The sequence below is a fragment of the Gastrolobium bilobum genome, unplaced genomic scaffold, assembly GCF_033153095.1.
Source record: "Gastrolobium bilobum isolate Gb01-03AN ecotype WA unplaced genomic scaffold, APGP_CSIRO_Gbil_v1 utg1261, whole genome shotgun sequence".
In the NCBI taxonomy this organism is placed as follows: Eukaryota; Viridiplantae; Streptophyta; class Magnoliopsida; order Fabales; family Fabaceae; genus Gastrolobium; species Gastrolobium bilobum.
The window spans coordinates 20,604-31,221 of record NW_026897380.1 but is presented as its reverse complement, the minus strand read 5'-3'; the positions used below and the strand labels follow the sequence as shown (position 1 = coordinate 31,221).

Below are 10,618 nucleotides of genomic sequence, written 5' to 3'. Positions count from 1 at the left end.
AAAATGTGAAAAATATTTCTCATTTTAAAAGACACAAATTTGTATCATTTTAAATGAAATTACAGTGTTTTGATCTGTTTTTACTTTCTTTCCTCTTCATAATACTCTCATTTTTTCTTTTATTCTAATTTTGTGGAGGAAAAATAATATAAAAAAACCACTAAATATATACCAAAACATTATAATATCACTTAAAATGTTATAAATTTGTGTATTTTAAGATAACAAATATTTTTCTCTTAAAAAACAACAAGGGTGAAACATAAAACTTGATTAAACGAAGCCTAATAAATTTTCTTTAGTAGAAAACCGAGATAAACTTAAGGCTATATAAAATCAAGTGTTTGTTTACCCAAAAAAATAAAATAAAATAAATCAAGTGTTATTGCTTGTTGTATTATGTAGGGTTAGAGTTGTTGTATGGGGTTTACTTCCGTCGTGTTACCAGAAAAAAAAGCAATATTTCCTATAGACTCATGAGTTTGGTGGTGCTCACAATTTTTTTTATTTTTTATTTTAAAAAAGAAGTGCTCAAAAATCGAAGTATCAGTGGGAAAATGATTTTCTTTTTCCTGTAACATAAGATATACATTTCCCTTGTTGTATTATATAGGGGAATGAAACAAACAAACAAACACAACACAACAATATAGCATTTAACGGAAAAATAAAATAAAATAAAATAAAATGATGGTTGCCAATGCCAGCGCGACATAAATGGGTCCAAAAGCTTTCACCAAAGAAATAAATAAATGGGTCCACACTGCACACTGAACAAACTGTTTCCGTTCCTTCTCCTTCAAAATTCCCGAACCTCCAAAGTCGCTCTCTTCTCTCTTCTTTCTCGGCCATGGACGACCAAGGTACCAGCAAGAATAACCACAACCACAATCACAACCACGGTGGCACCGTGGCTAACAACAACAACAACAACAACAATGGCTACGTCGACACCTCCAAGGCGGAGAGAGCCGTGTGGCTGATGAAGTGCCCGCCCATCGTGTCTCGCAGCCTCTGTGCGCCACCCTCCGACCCCTCGCGTCCCGTCGCCAAGGTCGTCGTCTCTATCGACCCTCTCAACTCCAACGACAATGACGATTCTCCTCCCCAGGTTGCCGTTTCAACACCGCATTGTGTCGTTTCGTTAGATATTCACTCACTCTATGCTCTTCCCTTGATATCCGTTTCGCATTTCTTGATGCCGTTCTTGTGTCTTGAGTTTTCGTTTTCTTTTTCTTTTCTTTTTTTCTTTTTTATAATAAAAGTCATTTTATTTTCATTATCTGAACAAATTATTATATCTTTTCCTCTCTCTCTGTTCTAAATTTTCATCTTTTTCTCATTGTTGTCTTATATGGACTTCTTTTATTCCCTTTTAAATTTTGTATATGTATGCTTTTCTCATTTGCTTTTCAGTAAAGAACACTCAGGTTCACTGTGAGTTCCATAAATGTGTAGATAATTCAAAACATAATTGAAAATTATAAATATGTGCATATTATATGTGTTTTGTTGACTGTAATCAGTAGTAGACACCTCTCTCTGCTTTTAATTGAGGACACGTCTTGCCTAAATGTTTGATTCCTTTACGTATGTTTTCTTTTCTTCACTGAAGCCAATGATTGTGGACCCAAATTTATAAATTATAGTGGAAAGGTTCCATTTAAATTTTCAAATATTAAATTTACGGAACAAGAATTCTTATATAGTTCTAAATTTCCCATTCTTTTGCATTATTGGTTATTGAGGAGAGATATAGCCGATACCATTGGGTGATGACAATTTGTTTCTTTCGGTTACTCACATATTACTGACAACAGAATCAGTTTTTGTGATTATTGAGGTTACAGTGGATAGCCTTAAATCTTTCGGTCATTGGATAGCCATATATATATCTCTGGCTCATTGTTCTTAATACGATCTAGTTATTGAGCAATTGAGCAATGAAAGAATCTGACACTCAATTTTTATTGAATCCAATGACAAATGCTAAGGCTCTACTTAATTGGGTAGGTGGAAAGTGAAGTGGAAGGTGAATGAAAATCACTTTACACGTTCTTGGGTGTAAAAAAGGAAAAATGAAAGCGGAAAATAAAATGTTATTCATTTTTACTCTAGGCCATAACTTTGGTTGTTAATAGCAAACATACATGCAACAACCATGTATGCCCTATGTCTGTGTTTTGAAATTTGCTTCACTTCTTGAACTGCTTTGGAAGTTGCTTTGTCCTTTTATTTAGGAAAGGGATATACTGTGTTTCCTGTGAAAATAATTATTTTGATTGTAGTTATTAGTGACACTTTTCCCTGTATTGTTTGTCCTTTTAAATTGATTGTTTAGTTAAAATGCTCAGTTTACTATGGAGTTGGCTGGAACTGAAGCTGGACATATACCCAGATGTTATGCTATGGATATGTCTAAAGACTTCATTCCTATGTCTGTGTTTTCAGACACACAAGGTAAAACATTCATCCTTCAGTGACCACATGTATTGAATTTTTTTTGACTTGATTATAACTTTGGTGGTTACTTAAGCTGTTAATATACAGCTCAGATACACTCTGAGCTGTATATTACTTTCATATCATCACCTAGTAATGTTTATGTCCCTATAATTTGCTCATATTCTGCTCTCATTAAATTATCTTCAATTTCAAGCAGTGAAGTGAATTGAGGGTGGTGTTCCTTCATTAAAAAGAAGAAGAAGGAAACGGAGGTGTTTATTTTTTAAAAATGTAGGTTGAAATAAATGGACCCCATGTATCAGCTATGAATAATATCTTTGCAAAAATCAGAAGATTCAAAGAAACATGTCCATTTTTTATTTTATTAATTATGAATTTCACTTTCCAATACTTGAGTTATTCTGTTTTAACAAACCATGCAATTTTGAAATTGAACCTGTAATTAATCATTTGATGCAAAATGAACACAGTTGTTTGAAGGGAGAATCACAGGGCTGTTTATTTATATTAGCTGTAAAATATGGAGTAAGGTCTCCATTCGTCCATCCTTGACTAAGTGAAACAATAGCTTGATAGTTGTTTTTTCCTTACTCCTTAGGAAATCTGGGGCATCATTTATTGATGATGGAGATCGTAATAAAAGGTTTTATTATGCCATTGTCCTTTGGGTGATAGATAGGTACGCCAAACTATACAGAAGGTTAAGTCTTGCATGAAGAGTGTGATTTACTGACTGAAATTTTGACAGTCTTCTTTATATTTCTAACTTCCCAAAACAAATCGAACACCTGATATCCAATGTATACAACACCAGCTAACAATATTAACAACAAAATATATAATTCAGACTTAGAAACTTAATACAACCCAAAAGATATCACTAACAATTTCCCATATCTACAGAATGCTTATAGTTCCAAAACAAACAAAGGACTCCTATCCAAAATGAGGGCTACCAAAATATGCTATAAAAAATCTGCAATTCTTAGCAGCCTGCTACTCAGCTACTTGATGATCTGGATGGTAAAATAAAATAAGGTAAGTCACATAGACTCAATGAGGGCATAATAATCACAATGAACAATAAGGGGAAACAAGATACGTACAAGTGTTTTTAGCCTTTTGAAAACTTAGCTATAAACATATTTGAATAGTGAAAGTAAATTATATAAATAAAGAATTTTTAAAATAATGAAATGAGTATTTACAAGGAAAAATAAAATCGTAAGTTTAATGTGATGGAGATCACACATGATAGAATCGAGCACTGACAGCTCCACCTCGCTGATAGTCCTCTCCTAAGGGTGGCCTTTCCCTAGGGGTGACTCCATCTAATGGGAAGCCTTTTCCTTTCTTAAATCAAATCATATCGTAACATCTTATCAGGGGCGGCTTCATTTCACTAATGACCTTTTCCTCCAAGAGGTGGCCTCTCTCTTAAGGTGGCTCCATCTAATTGATAACATTCTCCTCCAATAATAAATATCCATATACAACTAGTTCCACTTAAACTGTTACCCTCGCTAACGGTTATGGGATTCTTAAATGGATCCCGAAGAAAACATATAAAAAAATTATCTTAACAAAGAAATATTTGATTCAAATCAATTCATTTCCATTGATAAGTAAAATTCTCAAATCTCATTAGTTTAAATCAAATATTTCATATTCAAATTATATCCAACATTTATAAAATAATTATAAATGTTACAATTCATAAATGACATTTACAACTAGGTGTACCTAGACCTTAGCCCTGATATCATCCAATTTTAAGGGTGCATGTGAGGAAACATTGTAGGGGAATAATCATTATACTGACTCAAGTTAGTTATAAAGAATATTATAGATAGGAGGTGTGGAGTGTCATGTGCATTGGAATAGTATTGGGGGGTAGTTTATGTATTGGTAGTCAGTTATAAGGAGCAGGGGAGTGTGTGGGAGGTGATCTTAGCATGTGGGAAACCTTGGCTCCAAATTGGTGTCAGAGCTTCGATCTAGGAGCTATGGTATCAGGTTAAAAAATTATGGTTCCAAAGTTTTATGCAGATGGAGATGATGTCTGGGGGTTGCTAATCCATCTGAAGCAATATTTTCAGAACTAGAAAACTCAAGAAGAAGAGAAGATAATGGAGGCTGAGGAAGGGCTTATAGGTTTTGCATCCAATTGGTTACAAATACTGGAATTGGCTCAATCCTTATGCAACCTTGAGGAAATTTGAGGAAGCTTTCATAGAAAAATATCTTCCTGAGATTTTTTTGGTAGAAGATGAAGAATCGGAACCTCAAAGCCAGAATCTGAAAATCAACGAATTTCTATGTTGGAGAAGGAAAGTGACGTCAAAGATAAACTGGTGTGAGCAAAACTAGTTTCGATTTTACAATGGCCAACAAAAAAGAAGGGAGGAGAGGAAAATCAAGGACTCATGAATAAGGATTTAGAAGAAGGGCCTATGGAGTCACTACGGCTCCCAATGGTGGTGGTTGATCTTCCACCCTTACCAGAACCAATGGATTTGCATTGTCATAAGAAAGAATAGTAGGAACGTTCGTCTAATGGCATTGGACGAGGTCATCTATTTACGCATAATGAGAAAGAAGTAGTTCAGATTATGGAGGCGGATCTAGAATCTCCACAACCAAAAACAAAGTCATCAAGAAGTTCTTTGTTGGAGAAATCAAAAACTATGGAAGAAAATGAGACCAAGACAATGTTAGGAGAGTCAAAAGTTGTGGAGGAAGAAGAGGCTCAAAGGATCTGTGACTCAACAACGACGAACATGGGTTAAACGCAAATGCTTTTGTTAGGGAAGAGATCCTTGAATATGTTATAGATCCAATAAGCTTGACTCGTATTACCTTCAATCCAACTCGCAAAATACTTTAGGATTAAGCTGGTAAGCCCAAGGTGCTAACTTACTTAACTAGCCCCAAAACACCTGCTTTATTCCTATCAAAGGCTGATCATAACATCACTTTACTAATGAAATCACTTACAGGGAGCTTCATATTTTACGAAAACAAACCAATCACCTCATTATTTCCTAACCTGGAGCAATTGATCAGCATTGTAGTTCTGATTTGAGATACCTTGGGTCTGCAGGTGATAAAACATGGATGGATGTTTTTTTCCAATCGCCCGAAGCTTTCACTCCTTCACCTGGCTGATGTGTCCTAGTTTATTGACAGGAAGGGCGACGAGGGTTCCACGCGAGAGAGCATAAGGATCATTCATACGATGCTAGCTGTGTTGTCATATGGGTTTTTTATTTCTGAAGAGCATTCACTGGTTGTTTGTAAAAATGTTCTAAAGATTATAGGATATGTTTTTATACCACGTGATGTAGAGGCTTTTTCAAGGATATATGCTAGGGTAAGGAATCTAAATGCATTATATTTTGAAAGTCTAATGGCATATGACAATGTTGTTTCAGCCCTTGGCAAAATATATCAGTTTTGCGGTGATTGTCTAAATGCAACTCAGGTTAACCCTTTTAATCTAAATTGCTTACCTATAAAAGATGATTCAATTGAGGTAGTGTCGATTGGAATCAACAAAGGGAGACTTCATTCTATTTTTGCTCACGCTAATCCAAAAATGTTTTCCTCTAGACATGTTGGTAAGGAATACATTACAAAACAGCTACCTGCATTATGGATTTTTGCTCTTGATCGATGGTCATATGGGTCTAGGTCAACATTTGTAAGTTTGACCTAGATGTAAGTAAGTACAAGGACTCCACTTATGGCTTGGAGGTCTGTTCTTAGGTTTCTTTTAATGACTTTCTTTGCTGCCAATGGTGAACTGAATTGCACAATTTCACATATGATTTGACTATCTATATATGTTATTCTTTTGAGGTGATACTTCATGTTGGGTATTCATTACTCTCAGACAATATCCATGTTGGATCTAGGTCAAAAGTTGGTGCTTGTGTGACTATTGGAATTTTGTATTTTATGAAGCAAGAATTGTGTTCAGTCCAAACTATTTCTTTAAAAAGCCTCCAATATGTGTTAGCAAGGAACATGAAGAGACAAGTCCAATGTTCACTCAAGTTCTTTAGGTGATAATTAATGCTGATGAAGCAAATAACGAGGCATTGTCATTTCTTCAGCAAGATATTGGTGTTCTTTTTTACTTGCTTCATGTTATCAAAGTATTAGTTGAGTTTCTCTTGGACATGACCTTTATATGGTCAAATAAAATGCCATGTACAAGAAATGAAGATTTGCAATGGGATCCTGGTAAAGGTTATACATTGGGCATAAGCTATCAAGTTAGATGCATAATTGGGTCCCTACAATTTAAGCGATGGGATCCCAGAGGAGAGTCTTTCACTGGTTGCTTACACCTTGAGGACAAGGTGTTTATTTTGGGGTGGAGTATTGGTACGATCCCAATTTTAATGTTGCATGTGAGGAAACATTGTAGGGGAATAATCATTCTACTAACTTAAGTTAGTTATAAAGAATATTCTAGATAGAAGGTGTGAAATGTCATATGCATTGGTATAATATTAGGGGGTAGCTGATGTATTAGTAGTCAGTTATAAGGAGTAGGGGAGTGTGTGGGAGGGGATCTTGGCATGTGGAAAACCTTGGCTGGACAACTAGATTGGGCTAGAGAAATCCAGATTTGGGAGAGTTCCTGTGTAATCTTTCCTTCTATGTGGTTTAGTTATTCCCCTGTATTTTTCAACTTATGGTGTCATTTCTCATAGTTGTTGTTGCTGAAAAACCTAGAAAACCCACAAATAAATACATTATGCATTTATTTGTGTCTTATTTCCCTTCGTTGCGTTGCGTTGTCTTTTACTGGCTAACAGTTACAGGATTCTAATATGGATCCGAAAGAAAATATAAAAACATATCTTAACAAAACAACATTTGATTCAAATCAATTCATTTCCATTGATAAGTAAAATTTTCAAATCTCATTATTTCAAATATAATATTTCATATTAATATTATATTCAACATTTATAAAATAATTATAAATGTCACAAATCATAAATATGATACTATTATATGAAAATCTCTATCATGTACAATTAAAATGCATAACTTTGACCAATCACATTATGTAGTATCTATTTTCCATGCATATGTTGTCAAGAAATAATGATATAATAAATCTTGAAAGATAATAATAAGGATAAAATATGTTATCATAATTATTATCCACTCACATCTCTAAAGAACCAACTAAAGCACTTTGAATGGCTCTAGGTAAGCAAATGAATGATATAATAAATCTTGAAAGATAATAATAAGGATAAAATATGTTATCATAATTATTATCCACTCACAGCTCTAAGGAACCAACTAAAGCACTTCGAATTGTAACAATGCTTTAGAAATTATTAAAGGATAACTAAACAAATAAGTGACAAGGATGTTAGAAGCAAACCCTAGGTTTATGCTCAAAGCTCAAAATACATTTACCTAAAACAAACCTATGCAAAGGTGTAAATTTTCTCAAAGCCATGGATAATGGGTTTACTTCAAAGAGTAAAATAAACCAATATTTGAGGTGTGGTTGCACCCTTCCTCCTAATAGCACCTTCCTCAACTCTAAAGTCATCCAAAATCTACCTCCAAAGGAAAAAAAAAATGGTAAAGCTTCAAAGTTTCATCAAGCTTTCAAAGGACCTTGAGATTTGGTGAAAGAGGAAGCAAATGAAAAGGAAGAAAGAAGACATGGTGAAGAGAAATGGAAGAGGAATGGTGGACTATTATGCCTGTACTTTGAACTATAATATGCGTTTCATCTTTTGTGAAGAATTCTTCTATTTCTTTGAACTTTTATCCTTTCTGAAACCTTAATGACAAAGAAGCTTTGGAAGTGGAGTCTATTCTTGGTTTCCTTGCCTTTTTTGGTCCCATTTCTTCAAAGGATGCTAGGATTTGGACTATGGACTTCTTTGCTATTGCCTCTTTTCGAAATATAGATAATATTTTATTTTAATTTATTATATTTGTTATTTTTCTTTAGGGTGAGTTGTAGAGTTGTCCCCACTCGTTTATTTTGATGTTATGTTTCTTAGTCTTTCTTGTTCAAACTTGTTGCTTATGATCTATACGCTCCATCTTGAGGGGGAGTGTTGGAAAGAATATCTTTAGAAAATCTTTATTATTTGTAAAGATCTATTTCCTTATTTTATTAGGATTTAGGTTAAGTTTGGGCTAAGTCCATTAGTATTTCTTTATATATTGTACTCTCTTGAATCAATTCAATATACAGATGTATTATATGTTCCTCTCGTCTCTTGTTATTTTACAGCCTCTTTAGTGGGATCAAGTGATATTCTTATCTTCTTTGTGATCCTTAGCAAATGATTATTTCTGGGGGCATCTTTGTTGGATACTCAGAGAGACTGGCGAGTTCTGTTTAATTGATGTGCTTTCCTTGTTCATGTATATTTATTTATTTCTTCGTTTCTATGATATATTTTTCTCTGACCTTGTTTTACTTGATATCTATGATATCTTGTACTTGTAGGAAAGATCTCTGTGGAGGGAAAAATACTGAACAAGTTTGACATGAAGCCCCATAATCAAAGCCTTGAACTCTATGGGAAACTCTGCCGTGAAAGGACAAATAAATATATGGTCAAAAGTAGACAGATTCAGGTTCTTATGGCTCTTATTCTCATAACATTGATCCAATGATTTGGAAAACGTTTCCTTTACATTTTGACTTCTCCTCAATTCTATTTTCAGGTTATTGACAATGATAGTGGGGCTCATATGAGGCCAATGCCAGGGATGATCAGTTTTTTGGCTCCTGGACCCAGTGTAAATGGCCTATTCTTCCTCTTGTTACCAATTCCAGTCCTCAATGATTGCATGCCAAGTGAAACTTCCCTTCTTATAGCATCGTGTGCAGCATCAGATCATATTTTTCCCTATTTCTTTTTTTGGTTAATGAGATAAAAATGAGAGCTAAGATTCCCTATATAAAAATACTGAGGAGCCCATGCATTAGCAATGTATAGCTGTGAGAAGGAGAAGGGGATGAAGAGGTGGAGTTGAGGACTTTATTTTACTAGACTTATGCAGTTCAATGCATATTTTTTAATTAATCTATACTTTAGATGTAACGGAAATTCTGTATTTGATGTAACAGAATTTCTGTATTGCATTAGGATAAGAAGAAAACTCCGGCCAGAGGAACAGATACGAAGAGAACAAGAAGAGACCGTGGTGAGATGGAAGAGATTGTGTTTAAGCTATTTGAACGGCAGTCAAATTGGAGTTTAAGAAACCTCATACAAGAAACCGACCAACCTGAAGTACGTGCTTTGAGTAATATCTTTGTCTTAAAATCCAGCTATAGTTTATGGGATATTACTTTCTGATATTTTGCGGGGTTTCATTGAACATTTGGTACTCACGTGAACCTTAAGCACTATATGCAAAACATGAAAGGTTGATGCTTCTAGCAGATATGCATGTATGGTGGATGCTCAGATCCATCTGATATAATATATGTTATTGAACTAATATATATATATATATACAAGATAGAATGACAAGTTCAAATAAGTTGTATATATCATTTTCAGAGGAGTTTTTGGAGATTTATAACTGGATCATTTATGTTTTTGTATAGATATTAGGTATTTACATAATTTCACTCTGGTTAATGGGTAAGTCTCTCACAAGCACACCAATGGTTATGTAACATTATATCTCTTCACCTGACGTTTATTTGTATTTGAAATTATTCTTATTTCGTTTTATTAGTGCCTGTTTTAACTAATGTGTTGGATCTAACACCTTTTCTGCAGCAATTTTTGAAAGATATACTAAAAGACCTTTGTGTCTACAATAACAAAGGAACTAATCAAGGCACGTATGAACTGAAGCCCGAATACAGAAAATCTGGCGATTAAGCAACTTCCAAATAGGCTTTATTTTTGCTGGTCAATTTGTTAACTCCCTTCCCCTATTATATAGGTTGCTCATTTCATTTTTTTATATATATTTTTTTTAATTTCAAGTTGCAAAATGGAGAGGCATGTTCGCGTTAGACTAAGATTTTAATTTCAGCTTTCTGTTTTCAATGAGCATAGAGTTTGAGTGAATCATTACCCTTGCAGATATTCATCTTTCTCTTTGGCTTCCGTATGCACATGGTTTTGAA

At 34.2% G+C, this 10,618-nt stretch overlaps 1 protein-coding gene across 1 annotated transcript; it reads left to right on the top strand.

Moving 5' to 3' along the window:
* Window positions 1-982: 982 nt before the first annotated feature.
* Window positions 983-10,409, top strand: LOC133306475 (uncharacterized). The gene is made up of 7 exons (XM_061506802.1): window positions 983-1,117; window positions 2,355-2,460; window positions 4,516-4,526; window positions 8,977-9,102; window positions 9,193-9,267; window positions 9,618-9,764; window positions 10,263-10,409. Exons 1-7 carry the CDS (start codon window positions 983-985, stop codon window positions 10,365-10,367), a joined length of 705 nt encoding a protein of 234 aa, XP_061362786.1. The 3' UTR covers window positions 10,368-10,409.
* The last annotated feature ends 209 nt before the right edge of the window (window positions 10,410-10,618 follow it).

Bases quoted from the DNA above. Each gene is read 5' to 3' on its own strand.
- LOC133306475 (XM_061506802.1), top strand. From the start codon at position 983: ATGAAGTGCCCGCCCATCGTGTCTCGCAGCCTCTGTGCGCCACCCTCC. The intron at 9,268-9,617 runs GTAAATGGCCTA...GTATTGCATTAG, and splicing joins TTTTGGCTCCTGGACCCAGT to GATAAGAAGAAAACTCCGGC. The intron at 9,765-10,262 runs GTACGTGCTTTG...CCTTTTCTGCAG, and splicing joins AAGAAACCGACCAACCTGAA to CAATTTTTGAAAGATATACT.